This window comes from Leptonychotes weddellii, chromosome 6, assembly GCF_054177405.1.
Source record: "Leptonychotes weddellii isolate Sample4059 chromosome 6, ASM5417740v2, whole genome shotgun sequence".
NCBI lineage: Eukaryota > Metazoa > Chordata > Mammalia > Carnivora > Phocidae > Leptonychotes > Leptonychotes weddellii.
Genome location: NC_138374.1, coordinates 81912035 through 81930294, shown reverse-complemented (window position 1 = coordinate 81930294; position 18260 = coordinate 81912035). Strand labels below are relative to the sequence as shown.

The window sequence follows — 18260 nt, the reverse complement described above, 5'->3', positions numbered from 1 at the left end:
AAGACACATTATTACAGGTACTGATGAGGATATGGAGAAACATTTATACATTGCTGGTAGGAGTGTAAACTGGTGCATTTTGGAAGTTTCTTTTATTTTTTTTTTTTAAAGATTTTATTTATTCATGAGAGATAGAGAGAGAGAGGCAGAGGCAGAAGCAGGCTCCCCGCAGAGCAGGGAGCCCGATGCGGGACTCAATCCCAGGATCCTGGGATCATGACCTGAGCTGAAGGCAGACACTTAACCGACTGAGCCACCCAGGCGTCCCTTTGGAAGTTTCTTTTAAAAATTAATTATAAATGTACAATATGGTCTAGAAACTCCACTCCTAGGTGTCTAGCCAAGAGAAATGAAGATATGTCCACACAGACTTACAAATGCTGAACAGATGAATGAAGAAAAGGTATATCCATATAATGGGCTACTGTTCAGCAATAAAAAAGGATGAAGTCCCTGGTATATCCTCATAACATTACATTAAATGAAAACAGCCAGATGCAGAAGACTGCATGCATATTCCATGATTTCACTTACATGAAATGTCCAGAAAAGGCAATTTTATTGAGACAGAGAGTGGGTTTGTGAGATTGGGGGTGGGAATGGGGAGTGACTGCAAATGGGCACAAATAAGTTTTTAAGATTTTATTTATTTGAGACAGAGAGGGGAGCAAGAGCATGAGCTGGGGGAGGGGCAGAGGAACAAGCAGACTCCCCACTGAGCAGGGAGCCCGATGTGGGGCTCGATCCCAGGACCCTGAGATCATGACCTGAGCTGAAGTCAGACACTTAACTGACTAAGCCACCCAGGCACCCCTGGCACAAAGAACTTTTATGGGGTGATGGAAATGTTCTAAAACTGGATTATGGTGATGGTTGTACAGTTCCATAAATTTACTAAATCACCAAGTTGTATTCTTAAAACAGGTGAATTTTATGGTATATAAATTATACCTCAATAAAGTTGTTTCCATAAAAACCATTATATATGTATGATTTTGACAAAAATAAAACAAAATCAGACCAAGAAGTCTCTAAGGAAGACAGATCGATGCTGTGCATAAAGATGATCCAAATCTTATTTTCCTTCTCGGTAGAGTCTATAGAGGTGGATGCAGTTCTAAATCAGAAGCTAGGCTAATGGTATATACATTGGTATTTCCAAACAAAACTTTTCTTTAGTTTTGGAGAAATAAACAAAAGCAGTGGGAAAAGAGTTACAGAGCTAATAGTCTTCTCTTCCCCCACCCACCCCGCCACATTCTAGAAGCTAATATACTATGTGACTGCTGAATCCAGTGAAAGCAGTTTTCCCTGCATTCACTACCTCTGTTTTTTTTTTTTGGTTTTTTTTTTTAAAGATTTTATTTATTTATTCATGAGAGACAGAGAGAGAGAGGCAGAGGGAGAAGCAGACTCTCCGCTGAGTGGGGAGCCCGACACGGGACTTGATCCCAGGACCCCGGGATCATGACCTGAGCTGAAGGCAGACGCTCAACCGACTGAGCCACCCAGGCGCCCCACTACCTCTGTATTTGTGTCACTGTGGACCTTCATTCATGAGGTTTCTAAAGATTGAGCCAATAAAGTGATGCCAAATACCAGTATCCCAACCATACTTCCCAAAGTGGTACTGACTGTGACAGACAATGGATTTCTGAAAGTATTAATCACTAAATATACTTGGTTCTCAGGTACACCTGAAATAGCAAATTATTCTCAGTAAACTGTTGCTCACTTCTTAAAAATATTTAAAATTATATGCTTTTAAAATACGAAGATGAGGGGCGCCTGGGTGGCTCAGTCGTTAAGTGTCTGCCTTTGTCCCCCTGCTTATGTTCCCTCTCTCGCTGTGTCTCTGTCAAATAAATAAAATCTTCAAAAATAAATAAAAATAAAATACAAAGATGAATCAGGGAATCCTTCAAGTTCTCTCCAAGTGACCAAGGTTAGCTATTTGATATATCCCCCTACATACTTTGTCCAAGCTTTAGATCAATAGTTTTCAATTTTCTCCTTCCCTTCCCCACTCTTTCCAAATGGAGTTGCACAGTAGAAAACATGCTGCACTCATGTCAATGTGTCATGGTCATCTTAAAATCAATAGATCTAACTGGATGCTTTTAAAGGTTTCATAGAAGATCGTGGTATGCCATTAATGGACATTCATGTGTTTCTAATGATACAATTACATGCAAAATAGGGCTGCTTTTGGGGGGGGAGATGGAATTGCTGGTGAGTCAAAGCATTTGCAAATAAATTGTATCAGAAATTGCCAAATTGCTTCCCCCATATTGCAGTAATCCCCCTCTGCTAGCAGTATGTGAAAGGGCCATAGCACTGACTTTGCATATTTACCACTCTGTGAGATTGGAAGTGGGATCTCATCGTGTTAACTCACATTTTCCTCTCTGCAGGGACAGTGTCTGCCTTTTCATGTTTTGGGCCATTTACATTTATTTTTCTGTGGATTAACTGGTATGTATTACCCTGTCCATCTTTTCTGTTAGTTGTCATGTTCTTACTTGTGGCAGTTGTGTAGGGGATAGGTGTTGAAATATTTTTTCCTAGTTTGCCGTTTGTTTTCTCAGGGTTCTTTGTTTTTGTTTTTTAATGAGCTTTAAGTATTTAAAAAATTATTTGATTTGGTCAAATCTGTATGTATTTCTTTAGGGTTTCTAGGTTTCCTAATTTTTCTTTACAAGGCTCTCCTGAAGATATTTTCCTGTATTACTTTCATTAATTAAAGCTTTTATAATTTGAGTTTTATTCAATCTGAAGTTCATATTTTGAGATTGTTTTCCTATCATTTTTGAATGCACTTTCCCAATGACATGAAATGCCATTGTTGGACTCTATCAAGCTCCCATGTAAAGTTGCACCTACCTCAAACGCCCAGTCCATTTCCTTGTGTATTTGTTCATTCCCATGACAATATCACATAGTTTGACTACAGGAGCTTAACAGTGTTTTAACACTCTCCACAAATTCTTTTTTCAAAAATATCTTCGGAATTCTTGCACATTCATTTTTCCACCAAAGCTTCAATTACAATTTTGTCCAGTTAGACAACCCCCTGGCAACTCTGACTGGAATGGCATTCAACTCACGTACTCAATTGTGAAGGACATTCAACTCTATCACTCCATTAATATATAAAAAGTAAATATACTAAATAGGCCGTCTCCCCATTGAAATACCTTGTTCCACCATCTAGTTCCCTTCTACTGTGCTTTAAAATTTGGAGAGCTTGTTTCTTTTCAGTTTTTCTGTGTCCCTGTTATGCCCTCGTAAGCATATCTATTACATTTTGGCCTTGGCCTTTTCTTTCAGGGGAAACATATTTTGGTTATTTGGCAGAGTGCTCCTCCAACTTCTTGCCAACTTCATCCGCCTCACCAGCCCCTCACTCATTTTTTTTCAGTTGCTCCAACTTTCCAAAGTGTTTCCAGCCTCTGGGTCTTTGTCCTGTCCCTCTGACTACTCATCCTCTTAATCTGTTTGAATGCTATTCCTGCAAAAGGCCATCTCTGACTCTTTCCAAACAGATTAAGCTCTCCTTCATAACACCCTGCACTTTACCATTGTGGCACAGATCGCTTACAAATAAGTTTGTCTGGCACGCTGCCCGCAATACACCACCACACCCCCAACACCTAGCAGATTCTAGCAAATACTCTTGTTCAATAAAGATTACTGTAATACAGTTACCTAGCATTTCAAACACTGAACTGTATCTGAAGAGCAGAACCTCTCTCTTAACCAACTTATTTAGCAAACAGCTCACTTCTAAAAACACAATCACTGAACCTGGTCAAAAATGAGTAAATGTCCATCAACATCAATAGATTTGCACTTTTTTGGTTTAAAAAAAGGAAAAGCACTGACTTGGAGAATGCTTTTTTTTGGGGGGGGGGTAATCTCTATACCCAACGTGGGGCTCAAACTCACGACCTGAGATCAAGAGTCACATGCTCTTCCAACTGAGACAGCCAGGCCCCCTAAGACAGTTTTTATTTTTTTATTTTTTTTAAGTTTATTTACTTTTTTAGTAATCTCTTTGGAGAATGAGTTCTTCACATCTGCCTCTGGACCATTACTAAAACTGTTTCAGTAACCCAACACTTTCAGCCAAGATGAGAATGTGGACTTAAAAAACCTCATTTCAACTCGATTTGAGTTCAAGTAGGAAGATAAAGGGTAAGGAGAAATAAAAGCCCATTTAATTTCCATTAGAATAAATAAAAATTATTTATTGTGATATTAAATATAAATTTTACATGAAGGTCATTATTGGTTGGCAATGGGCTTGTGAGATCATCTGTACTGTCCTTTTTGTTTATTGAATCCAACAAGGCTGGCTCTACTTTAGAATTTTCTGAACTAAGTATTAATAAAAATACATCTAGTGAAGACAAAAGATATTTACATTCTTAACTAAAACTGTTTTGATGTCTCCCCACCCTATCCCTACATACTACAGGGATAAAGCTCTTCCATATACTAGTATTACCAGTACTTCTTTTACTAGAACAAAAACACAATACACAAACCATACTAGAAATATTTGGTTCTTTTTAATCAGCTATTGATGGTATAATAAAATAAATTTAAGTGGCACCTAATTTAAACATTTAAAATAGTTCACTGAAGGATAATCTACAACACAGTATGTTAAGCCTATTTGTCAAAATGACACCTCTTTTTTTCCAAGAAAATAAAAATAAAGGCATGATCAAAATTATGACTGACCATTTGGGTTCATTTGGACACTTATATAGATGATTCTGTAGGCATACTGGCAGGCACAATGTTGAAAATCAATCCACTAGATTTAGAAATAACGGTAAGATAAAAAAGAACAGCGATACATTTCAGAGTTAATGCCTGAAATTAAAGAAAAATATCCACCAATTATCACAACGATCTTTTAATGACTAATTTTTTTTAACATTAAGATTGTTGTTTTAGGGAACACCTTTCTCTGGACATTTAATTAAATGTCCAATGTATTAAATAATTTACAGAGAGAAATAAGTTTTGTGTTCTGTACAAATTAAAGGATACATGAATATAATCCCCTCCCCCCTGCCAAAGCTCAAATTTGCAATGGTCTCAGCAGAAAATAAACAGTTCACGAGTTAAACAGAATTTAAAGCATTACAAAAGTTTACAGAACCCTTCTTTTCATCATTTTTTTTCTAACAGAAAAGATCACAATGACAAACTGAATGATCAGAATGTAAAAAATATTTGTGCAAAACTGCATTAATTGTTCTTCCCATTTAATAGAGGTGAAACCAAAGAACACACAATGACAATAATGAAGAAAAACTACACTGAAAGGAACTCTATTTCAGATTTCCAACAACATGGATCAAACTACGACTAAACACTGAGAGAGGACGTGGCACCGTGAGCAGCAGGAGCGTCACATGACTCGGCAATTCTGCCAGCGAAGGGGGCTGACACTGGCACACGCCGAAGCTTCTCTCCACACAGCCGGCCATCTGAAGTGACTGCAAACAACTGTAGGGCTTAAAACTCACTTCAGTGTCTTTCTTCTTGAAATTTGCAGATCATAAATGAAATATTTAAGAAAGTCCTCTCCCCCCTCCTCAGGGAGTGTTTCTTGTATCACTGGAAATCCTCAGAAGAGTTGAATCATAGACTCTCTGGATTTACCTACACCGATCCATTTAACTGGTAGGGGGGAAAGTACAAGAATAGTATTAATTCATTTATAATGTTCAATCCAGGGTCACTATTTAACTTTGCCAGGTGCCTTCTGTTATCCTGTGCTGTCCTGCTAGAAGACTGGGCTGATTTCTAAACAGAATGTGCAGTCAACATCCAGCACAGCCTTACCAGTTCCAGTTTGAATCACGTGATATTTCCAAGTCCTCAATGCCTAATAATTAGGTTAGCAAAATACTGGCCTAAACCAGCAGAGACCTAAAGAACCCTTAATTAAGTCCCTAATAACTAGATAAGATAGGCATCTTTGATAAATGCAGGATGCTAAGAGGTGACCGTGTAACTTCTCTATCTCAAAAAAGTAGAAACATCTGGAAAAGAATACTATTTTAACTTGCACAGCCTGAACCAGTCTATAGGAATCTCTAAATATTGTAACACATGGGTTAACCTTTATGGAATTTTACACAGGCCATTGTTAATTCACTATTGCTTGTATTTCAAAAAATGCTGACTAAGAGCCATACCAAACATGCTGACTAAATTGGACATCACACTGGCTGGGGTAGCTAGCAATTTGGAAAACAAGACTCGTATTTGAGACGAACCACAATACAAATCAGAGTATATAATGAATTCTACATAGAGGACACCTTCTACCCACTTTGCTTTTGTCTCTCCAATCTCTACTAGTACAAGTAGAAGGAAGACTTCCATTAACTAGTCACAGCCATAACCTGGTTATGCCTAACTCCCGGGCCAGCTTGTTTTTTAATAAAGTTTTATTCTTTCCTCTCCTCATATATTTTCAGACTGGATTTCCTATTTTCTGTACCTGTTATTTCCTAACTATTCAAGAAACTCCCGCAACTCCCAACGGTGGTTTAATCTCGAGTGGAAAAACCACAAACCATTTTTGGTTGAAGTGAAAATACAAAAGGATTTGTGACTAGGAGGGAGAAAGGAACAAGCATGAATGTCACATGGTAAAAACCAGAGTAGCAGAGAATTAAGACAGGGTCAAAACAATGTGAGGTAACCTACTGCCTTCAGGCATACAAAGGATTTTAAAAAGATGACTATATTTACTCTAAGAAATAAGGCTATTTTGTATTTTCCTGGGCATTGATGCAAATCATGAACACTACAAAGTAATAATGATCTTTTATTTTATCTCAAAGGTAGAAATAGAGAAAAGAGAGTTGTTCATAAAGTATACTTACTTGGAATCTGAAGCTCATCTTCAATAAATCTAACGTAATTTTGTGCATTAACAGGTAGTTCTTTAAATGTCCTTGCATTTGATATATCTGTGTTCCAACCTGGGAGCATCTTATATTGAACTTCAACTTTATTTAAGACTTCTTGGTTTGCTGAAAGTTAAAGAGTAAGTCTGTTTTTTCATGGTAGAACGCTGCCTATTGCCAAACAGCTTTTTGCTGTGTCAAAGGTTCATGATCTCTTATGAAAATCCTTGGAGCCAGAGGTGTTTTGGAATGCAGTTTCCCAGAGTGCAGGAAGGTCAGACAGTACATTTACCACCTGAGGCAATATTTTCATAATCAAACACATTCCTGCAGCAACAGGACTCTTCACTCTAAGCAGAGAGATTATTAGCTCTAATATCAACTCAAGTCACGTTTTGCTGTCAAAGGACTTCGATGCCAAACTTTAAACTTTCCATTTTGAGAGCTTTTTAGATTTCCACACTGTAGATTAGAGATTATGGACCTGCATAAAGGCAGCAACCTCACAGAAAGGAGACTTGCATACTTGCTCTCATCTGGGAAATCTACTGATTTTGTGATTGTACAAAGCTGAGCTGGAAATTTCCTTCATTATCTCACCTAATCATTTTCTCTGTATCCATATCCCCTAATAAAAATGGACAGTGTACGAAAGTAAGAACAGTTTCTTTGACTAGAGACAGTACAGCAGATGCTTGGGGATTCTGTCCAGACCTCCCAAGTCAGCACTCAGATGCTCATTCCACGGCCCACTGCGGACTCCCGCTCAGAAATTACCATCCACTGAAGGGAGCTGCCTCCCCAGAACAGCCCACATCCCACGACTGGTCAATGTGCACAACAGGCAGCACAAAACTGCAGGTTCTGAGAAAAAGAAAACTCACAAGCAAGTCCTGAAAGTACTCAACTCTCTGCCCAGGGACAATTTCCCAGCCTCTGGAAGTCAGGACGCTAGAGTCGGGGGACAAACAGCGGTCCCACTGAGCTGAGAAGGCAGATAATCAGGTTTCAGCGAAGCTGAAATGGCTCAAGCCAACATGGGCAAGTGTCAGAGAGGAGGGAGCTATGTGGGGAGCTCCCAGCCCTCAGAAGTCTGTGTGAAAGTCCCATTGCTAACGTTCAACTTCACATGGAAGGGACCCATGGGACCGCTGGAGGCTTACCAGATACTAGCTGTCACCCAGCTGAGTGGGACAGATTCTAGAGGTCAAGCAATGCTGGCAGAAGGAAAGGGGCAGGGTACACTGGAGCTCCAGCACTGCTGCATTGGGGCGATCTCTTTACACTCTCCTGGCATCCAGCTGAGATAGCAGAGAGCCTGCTCCTTAAAATTAAAAACCATGCTCAAGAGTATAACTGACTGCAGACCCTCCATAAGGAAGCCTAAAACCAAGCTACCAAGTTCCACAGAGGAGACCGAAATTCGGAGACTGACCCATACCAGGTTAGAGGTTTGGGAAACACCCTGGGCTCTTCACATAACTATACTAACACAGCAGAAAACCAAGCTTATACAAGTTCAAGATGATCAGCCAGTAATTCAACTGTCCCCTAACATAAGAACCAATACTCTTCAGAGGAAGATAACAGAATCTGAGTCACTACAATATAAGCACATTCAACCAGAAGTCATTAGTCCGCAATCAAGGAAAAGAACAGTCAAGAGAAACCGAACTGGAGATGGCCCCTTGGACTAACAGATAATGATTTTAAACGTGTTTCTAAGAACTTAAGGTGATCCTCGGTTCCCAAGGGCTGGTCATCATCAACAAGTCACAAAACCTACAAGCCTACCAAGTTTCATTAAGGTAGTGAATATTCCTTTCTTTGGCATATTCCCAGGCTTACAGGATGACTAAACAAATGAATGGTTCCTATTTCTGGAAGCTGGAAACATTTATGGAACTTCCTGAGTAACTGAAGAAATCCTATAACTAAAGATATGCCTGAAGAAACACAGTACCTCATGTAGGAAGTCTCCCTACAACCACCCACTTTTGACATAGGAGATCAGAAAAAATCATTCATGTGGCTTGAAGAACAGGGTGGGTAAATGTATTAAGAGCCTGCTTACTTTTACGAGCAGCACTCTTCTCCTACCCCACGTTTCTCAAGGAAGAGAAGAACGCTACACAGAAGTTACTTTCAAAATAGGGAAGATAAGATTCAGGAGCAGCATAGCTGGCTGGGCTCAGAGGGACCGTGTTTCTTCTTTCCTATTTTGAGTCTGAACACACGCTTATTACTGCAAGCCAGGATCCAAATGCATAGCAGCTATGAAACAAATGCCAATAACATGTGAATATACTTTTGCTATTCACAAAGAACGTATCAACCCTGTGGCTATACATCATAGACTATACATAGGTACTTTATGAAACTGCTGTAACACGTTCACCTAATAATATTCTTTTTTTCACAGACTGAAAAAGTACCTGGGAAATGAGGTATGATTTCACCATCTAACTTGTAAGCAACTCCAACTTTGATTTCCGTAAACATGTCCAAAATATCCAATTTGGTAAGTGCCAACCTAAGTGGAAGGAAAGGCAACGTTCAAACAGCAAACTATTAAAGGCCCTAACATCTAACTTGACAAAGAAGTAAAGGAAAATTCATACAAAGCTAAACATTCCAAAGCAATTCTGAAAACTGGTTAGGATTATATTCTAAAGTGTGCCACACATAAAGCGTGCATTTTCCTCATAATAAAAAAATGACTTAACTGATCTACTTGTGAGTTACTTTTCTAATAATTATACTTTCCCTGATTGATCCATACCACTTTTATTTATTTATTTATTTATTTTTTTTGAGAGAGTGTGCACACGAATGGGAGGGGGAGGGGGAGGAGCCGTGGAGGGGAGAGAGAATCTCAAGCGGGCTTCACGCTCAGTGCAGAGCCCAGAGCATGGCTTGATCTCACGACCCTGAGATCATGACCTGAGCCAAAATCAAGAGTTGGACGTTTAACCAACTGAGCCATCCAGGAGCCCTGCTTAGCTTTCTTATGATGGATAAACACAAACCTCAGGGACAGCAGCCTGGAGTAAAGGATGCACTCTGTGGGACACAGCAGAAGTCGCTGTTCCACATGGAAGACTACAAGATACATGTACATTTACATGTAGGCCATTGATCCTCATTTCTTTATTCTGGTTATTATCACTTCCATCTTTCTGCTCAGAAATTGTCAAAGCAAAGTGAGGACACCACATCAAGGACCTCTTCAAGATACATCAAATCTCCCAATAAACTGACTGGGAAACAATTTTAAGGGAAAATCTATATAATTAGCTAAAACAGTTAAGTTTGGGATTCTTACCCACAAATTTTTTGTCCTTTATTATGTTATTTGCTGGAAGTTAAGCCTAATTAATACAAACAGGAGTACATTTATTTACATATTTATGTACATGTGTGAATAGCAACTTTTTACCAAGTGATTTCAGTGAGCCAGGCAGCACACTATATGCTCTCTCACTATATTTCTCACCTAATTTTCAAAACACTCACATGTAGTAGGTAATAGTATTGTCTAGATTTTAAAGATGATGAAAAAGGCACAGAAAGAGTAACTTGACCAAAGTCCTGGCACAACGCATGAATCTGAGATTTGAAAACAGAAGTTAGGAGCACCTGGGTGGCTCAGTTGTTAAGCATCTGCCTTCAGCTCAGGTCATGATCCCAGGGTCCTGGGATAGAGCCCCGCATCGAGCTCCCTGCTCGGCTGGGAGCCTGCTTCTCCCTCTCCTACTCCCCCTGCTTGTGTTCCCTCTCTCTCTGTGTCTCTCTCTGTCAAATAAATAAATAAAATCTTTAAAAAAAAAAAAAAAAAGTTAGACATTAATCAAGCCCATGCACTAAATCGGTTATATTGCCTCCCCTCCATATAAGCAAAATGCACCATCTACCTACCTACCTACTTACCTCACTTTCCTCTATACTTACATGCATATGGGAGTAACATGATTCCTTTTTCCCAACCGTGGATATGTACGAAGACAACCTGGGGTCCTTTCCCTTGGTACCCTTCCCCTAGATCTTGGTCCACTTGAACCTTGAGCTACAATTTCATCTGGAGGCTAAACAGTGAACTTTTTCTACCAGGGCACTACTTTTCAAGTTTGCACTCCACAAAATTTAACCTGTGGTCATAAACTGTACCTTAGTTTCCTGAAATAAATGTTTCTAAGAATACTCACGCAGTAAATCCATTAATCATATGAGCATATTTGAGCAAAACCAGGTCCAGCCAGCCACACCTTCTTTTCCTGCCAGTGGTTACCCCAAACTCTCGACCTCTTGTTTGTAATAATTCTCCAATTTCCTAGAAAACAGAAAACAGAACTTTAGGATTATAATACCAATGCTGTCAATCTAGTAGAATTACATGTAAGATCATATACCAAGTCAAAGTCTTATAGAGATGAACATCTTCCAAAAAATAACTAAGTGGAAGACAGAATTCCATACCGATGATGGATCATATGTGAGGTAGGCATTATTTAGAAGAGATCCACTTTGGGCTTCATTTTTTACCATTTCTTTAAAACCGGTATTTTTTACAATGTTAGATAACTTCTTAAAATTTAGAGTAACATAGAAAATGCTTCATATTAAAAACAAGGTTAATTATTTATTAAAATAGACAAGTTAAGCCAATTGTTCCAAGAACTGTAGTTCGATGAGCCTCCCGAAAACCAGAAGACAAACTCTCAGCTAGTCAGTCGGTGTGGACAGCACAATGCCCTTTCGACATTGCTCAAAGATCTAAGCCACAGCCATTCCCTACAACCCAATTTTTCACTTATCATCTATCTACTCCCTAATTTACACCTTTCTGATTAAAGTCATCATTTCACTACCTCTTGTATTGACATCAATACAACTATGTGTTTTTTAAAATGTTGCTCTGTCAGGTTTGAATCCCAGCCCTGTCCCTCTGAGTGACTTTGCACAAGTGATTTCAGCTCTCCATGCCTGTTTCCTCATGTGTAGAAGGGGGACAGTGACACCACCCAGCTCCCCGAGGGTCATGAGGTCCAAAGAGCTTCCGAGTATACAACACTCACAGACAGTGCCCCACCCGACATCACCGCCGCGGAGCTGTTGGCTGGGAACAGATCAAGTCTGGAAGTCACTCTGCTCAGCCTCGGCTCCAGAAAAGCTCTTGGGGAAAGGCAATTCTTATTTTTACCCACTTCTTTCTCTTCCACTATCTCAACCTCCCTCATAAACCCACCTTCCTGTAGCCTGGCACTTAAAATTACCTTTAAGTTCTCTCTAACCCTTTGTCTTTTGTTGCCAATCTGCTGTCACTTAAGTGAAAAGCACAGGAAGAATTCATCAAGGGAAAAAAAGCAGAAGTTTTTATTTTATTTTTTATTTTAAAGATTTATTTATTTGACAGAGAGAGAGCGCGCACAAGCAGGGGGAGCGGCAGGCAGCAGGAGAGGGAGAAGCAGACTCCCTGATGAGCAGAGCCCAACCTGGGGCTCGATCCCAAGACCCTGGGACCAGGGCCCGAGCTGAAGGCAAACGCTTAACGACTGAGCCACCCAGGCACCTCCCCCTTCTTTTTAAAGATTTTATTTATTTGACAGAGAGAGAGAAAGATTTTAAGATTTTATTTATTTGAGAGAGAGAGAGAGAAGGCACGAGAAGGAGAAGGAATCTGAAGCAGACTCCCCGCTGAGCGTGGAGCCTGACGCAGGGCTTGATCCCACAACCGTAAGGTCACGACCTGAGCCGAAACCAAGAGTTGGACTTAACCAACTGAGCCACCAAGGCACCCCAGAAGTTTTTATTTTAAAACTTTCAGAATTGGATCTACTGAAAAACAGGCTTACATTGTCTTGCTCTGTTGGGAAGGCACCAATGCCAACTCGAGTTGTGTAAGCTTTCACGACCCCATACACTTCTCCAACATTTTGAGGGGGCATTCCCAACCCTGTACAGACACCTCCAACTGTACAGTTCGAAGAGGTCACAAAAGGATAAGTTCCTAAAAAAGAAACAAATATTATACACACATAAATATATACATTACTCTGAAACAGAATTACTGTGAAAAATCTGCATTTGAGTACATTCTAGATACTGGACAGACTTGACTATAACTGCCCTCTCAAACCTCAACCTTTAGTCCTTGATCCTTTCTGTCTGTAATGAGATCAAAACACAGGTAGTTAGAGCTATCCCTGCCGTGCTCATTCTGGGGAGGTTTCTTGAGTGTGCACAGTTACTCAGCTCTGTATGGTAGGTACTCACCTAATGGATTGCTGAATAATTTCATGCCAAAACCCTGGCGTTAGGCTAACTATTCCACTATGTAGACTTATAATCTATGTGTTTTTAACATGTTCCTATTAGTTTAAAAATGAATTTATTTTATTCCCTTGATATAGATTTTTAATACACAGCCACAACCTAGAGTGACACCAGTATACTAAGAATTTTGTGGTATTCATTATCCTATCTTCTGATCTCTATTAAGGGAATAATCCCAAAAATGATAAGAGAAGCTAAGAGGGGTGTACTCCCCCATCCCCAAAGATCCTGTTCCTACTTAAACTATCCACTAAGCTAACCAGATACTCTGCTTTCTTTCCAGATTCCACAGGCATATTATGGAGTCAAAAATACCTATCTACAGTAATAGAAATACACTTTTTCTTTAATTGGTATACTTGGAATCAAAAGCCAATGAAATGTCAGTAAGACCTGAGAACAGACTTATCTTTGGAGATCATGTTCAGAGGGAAAGGCCAACAACCTAATGGGGCAGTAGATGGAAGATGTTAAAGCTTTAATTTTTTTAAGATGGAGGATGCCCTAATCCATTCAGAATGTCACGCCCAGGGAGTTAAACGGATTTCCACAGATCTTAGAATAGGCATGTTTAATGACAGTGTTGATTAGTTTTCGATATTTAAAGTTCCAAGCAAATGGAGCATGAACCAAACAACAGAAATCAGTTTACAAAATCCCAAACCCACTGACCCAAATAGTGATTTCATTTTTCTCCTGAACTACAAATCGTAACACATGCATTGTGTATTCCACAATATTGCTTTAAAAAAAAAGATTAGTAGATGACAAACGTCCATCATTCCTGAATATACAAGCTAAAAGCCTTGTTTTAAAACTCCGTAAGGCGAACGTTAATTATTTATACCCTAAGTACTTTAGGGCTCAGTTAAGCTCCCGCAAGTCATATCTCACTTACCAAAATCAATATCTAGTAGTGCTGCATTTGCACCTTCTACCAAGATTTTCTTTGGTGGTCCATGCAGGGCCTCGTAGAGGAAGTAAACTCCATCTCTCACCATTGGTTTAATCCTTTCCATATAACCCTGTAGACAAAGACGAAAAACAATTTCAATGTGTGCTAATAAATTTATAACATGACCAGTACAAGTAAAATTCACCTGACTGTGACAAGGCAACTTAACTCTTGCAAAGCAGAAGGGGGTTGGTGACCATGCTCACCCTACTGCATATTTGGATTAGCTTTGGTCTCTTGTCCTGATTTTCCAGAACCAGAAATGAGACCCTAGCTCAAGAACAGTAGAGAAACAATGAAATTCAGAGGTTCTACATTAACCTCACTGCAAGTAATGATGACCACCTTCCATTCTTCATAAACCAGCTCTCAGGAAAATAAAAAGAGCTAAGTATATTACACTGTGCTTTTATATTTTGTGAGGTATTTAAAAAGCCACATTTATAATCCATGTAACCACAAGTTTTGAAACTTGCATCCGGGTGACTGTCAAAATGTTGGTGCAGGTCACAAGTGACGTTGCCAAGCATGCAAATAGTGACAATTGTTAATATTCTTTTGCCACTGTATTTCATTACAGCAATATCTCAGCAGTATTACTAGTAGATAATATCAAATACTATTTTACACTGAGCATTGTAAAACTCTCACAAAACATTAAAAGTATTAATAACACTGCTTAATTTTAGAATTCAATTAAAAATGTAATATAAACAAGAATTCCCCCAAGGCCTAAAGTATAACTACAATAAAACCTAGTTTTAACTATGTTTCCATATTTGGCCAGTCTAGTATGGAAATTCCACCATCCACTCATGAACTAACCGAGTATGTTACACCTACTGATGAAAGTCTGGTGTCCCCCCACCCCCTTGGCTCTAGTCTCCTGCTTATTCCTGGTTTAGACCTTTTGTCATGCTGGAAATGACCATGCCATTCATCATGTCCCTTATTCCTTAAAGTGCTGGTTCGACATATACCACCTATTAATTCAATCTTCTTCCCCAATTCTGTTCGTGATTATTGATCTGCTTTACATTCAAATGAAACATGGATAAAACAGAACCAAAGAGCCATATCCACATTTTAGTGCATAAATATTTCCAAGTTGCCAGGAATAAACTGAAAATATTTGTTTCATGACAGAATGAAAAGAAGATGGCAGTCTATTCTAAGCAACAACCAATACACTGAAATCTAAATTCCCAACATTTAGAATCTTCCTGGGAGGTCTTTTTTTTAAAAGAAATTTAGTGAGTAGATAGGCCTAAGGTATACAACCATTCTAGAATGGCATATGAGGTTCATAAATTCCTATTCAGCTCTGGAATTCACGTTCATACCTATTTATAGAAGAGAAGTAATAATCATATACATAGGACCCATCTTGAAACGCACCAAACATCAGGGACGAATGTAAGGGTAGAAAGGGTAGGAGATTTGCCTACTGACGAACTCAGGCACCACTGACAACTGAAAGCAGCCACACGTGGACCCAACCCTTGGCCAATCACCTTCTTTGTCTTTTAAGACAAAGTGCTACAGACACTGGCCCTGTGGGGCGTCCTTCCAGAACGGGCCAGCTAGCTTTACAAGTTATCTCCTACTGTCCCTTCTGTTGATCTATGCTCCACATTGCTAAAAGGGATTTTTATATAATACAAATCTAGTCTTTTTTTCTGCTCAAAATTACTCCATAGCTTTTCCTTAACCCCAGGATAAAAGTCAAACTCTCTATCATTGTGTATAAGACCACTACAAGACCCGTGAACAACTCCTCTCTGCTCCCCACTCAATCTTTTGTTTCAGCCACATCATGTGAAGTGACTCAAACACACTATGTCCTTTTAGGTAGGCCTATATGTTTTTAGACATAAAAAGGACAAGTAATTCACTTTACCAGTTCTCATTTCCAATGCTTTATGCATATCTGTATGGCATTTATTATACTATAAATTATTTAACATATAACTTCTCAGTCACAGTGTAATTTCCATAAGGGAAATTAAACACTCCACATTCTTCATTCTTAGGTTTGCAGTTCCTAATGCAAAACGGGAATGGATCAAAGATCTTAGATGCCAATCTGGCAAACAAGTTTTAAAAAGAACATTAAAAAGGCCAGAAAGCACTACCTTGAGTTTTTGTAATTCGCCTTCAATGTCGATTTCCAGAGTGGGGTATATAGATTTGTACTGGTTAGCCAGAACTCTGAACCTGAGAAGTAGAGATAAATCAAGACAGTAGTTCAATTAAAAACAGTCTGAATAACATCATTCGATTCAAATGGTTTCTGTAGATAAGTGTTGAAACCACTTATAACAAATGAATCCCAAACTGAAGCTCCATTCTAAGAAATAAAATCTAAACAGATCAGTCATATGAATAAGTGACACACTCAAAAACAGTATTTTTTATTCAAATTTAGGAATACCAACAACATAATCGGGGTAATGTGCGTGGAGGGAAGAACTAAAATCTGTAACAACACTTCAGTAGGAATTTTACTACACTGTGTGAAAAATAAAAGGGGGCGGTCTGCATGATGCTTTTAAGAGAGACAGAGGTAGGGCCTTTGATGCCACCTGTTACTAAATACAACCAACTAACTCTCCATCACAGAGTCACCATATAGCTTTGATGATGATGATTAGGTTTCTCATGGAGATTTTTCTAGAGAGTAAGTGTCAGTGAGGCAATTTCTATTGTTTAAGGGGAATCTGGGACACAAGAGTTCACCAGTACCTAAGAGCCTAATTATGTCTAGGTGGTGGGGCAGGGGGTCTCCAGAACTGAAAATCTGAGGGTCAAGACTCTGGGATGTGGTAACCCCACCAAAGCACCCCCCGGAATCTCTGTTTCTCAGCAAACCATCCCAAACTCCAATCCTTAAATATAATCTTGGCTTTGCCTTCTTAGGGTACTGCTAGGATATCATCATGAGGTTACTTTTCATGAAGTTTAATTTGAAATTAAGTAATAAAAATAACTTTAAAGTCCAAATAAAACCAAAAAAGCCAAACACCACTCTTCAACTAGAATACTGATTTTACCAATTTGCATCCTGGATTTGAAAAATTCCAAAAATCCCATTTGCTCTTGCCACTCTGAAACACGAGTTAGTTACCTCTCAGAGAAGCCATCAAAGTCAGAAACCAGATCACACATCCGCAGTCCACTCCGAGCAGCTTTGGAAGAATAAACTGGGCCAATGCCCTTTTTTGTGGTACCCAAACTTAAAAATAAATCAGAACAAGCTTTGAGTTAGACAAGAAAAATGGAGTTCTTGTGGTCACATCATCACAAAGAATGAAGGTACTTTGACTACTTTCTGTTTTGCTATTTTCTGTAAGTTTATTTTCACAATCCTATGATTTCTCTGGAGTCTAAACAGGATATTCTAATAATTTTTCTTAAACCTCTAGCCTAGACTTTAAACATTAGGGTCTGGATATGCTTAAACTGCACCGAAAACAAAAACAAAAAACCCTACTTTTTTCCTGCTTGTTCTTGTCTCTGTTGCTCCTGGATACCATCAGCTGCTTGATGAAAATCGAATACTGAGGGGAAAAAAAACCAAATCACAGTTGTTGTTGAAACAAAGGTAACACAGAAGGAGCAAAACATACTGAATTTTAAATTACTTAAGCTATAAATCCCTTCAGCTTAATTTCATCATGACTAATCAAACAGATATATTTTATTTTTTTAAAAGATTTATTTATTTATGAGAGAGGGAGGGGGAAAGAGGGAGAGAGGGAAAGAGAGAGAGAGAAAGAGAGGGAGGGCACGAGCAGGAGGGGCAAAGGGAGAGGGAGAGAGGATCTTAAGCAGAGTCCGCGCTAGGCATGGAGCCCGATGCGGGGCTTGATCTCATGACCTGAGCCGAAACCAAGAATTGGAGGCTCAGCTGACTGCGCCACCCAGGCACCCCAAATGTATACGTTTTAAAAAGCAACAGCAATGGTGGGAGTGAAGGTTTATTATGCCAACAGGTATACTAATATGAAAATATGCCTGATTGTTAATTC

At 39.2% G+C, this 18260-nt stretch overlaps 1 protein-coding gene across 2 annotated transcripts in view; it reads right to left on the bottom strand.

The window, feature by feature from the left end:
- Positions 1–4552: 4552 nt before the first annotated feature.
- The window catches only part of ADSS2 (adenylosuccinate synthase 2), a 34727-nt gene continuing 21019 nt past the window's right edge, over positions 4553–18260 (bottom strand). For both annotated transcript variants that reach the window (XM_006746258.3, XM_031016951.2), the window contains 9 exons: positions 17723–17789; positions 17357–17464; positions 16365–16446; positions 14173–14299; positions 12794–12948; positions 11147–11271; positions 9377–9474; positions 6918–7067; positions 4553–5700 (listed from right to left, as the gene is read on the bottom strand). In XM_006746258.3, coding sequence (XP_006746321.1) covers positions 5648–5700; positions 6918–7067; positions 9377–9474; positions 11147–11271; positions 12794–12948; positions 14173–14299; positions 16365–16446; positions 17357–17464; positions 17723–17789 — 965 coding nt within the window. In that variant the 3' untranslated portion in view covers positions 4553–5647. The remainder of the gene's footprint in view (positions 5701–6917; positions 7068–9376; positions 9475–11146; positions 11272–12793; positions 12949–14172; positions 14300–16364; positions 16447–17356; positions 17465–17722; positions 17790–18260) is intronic.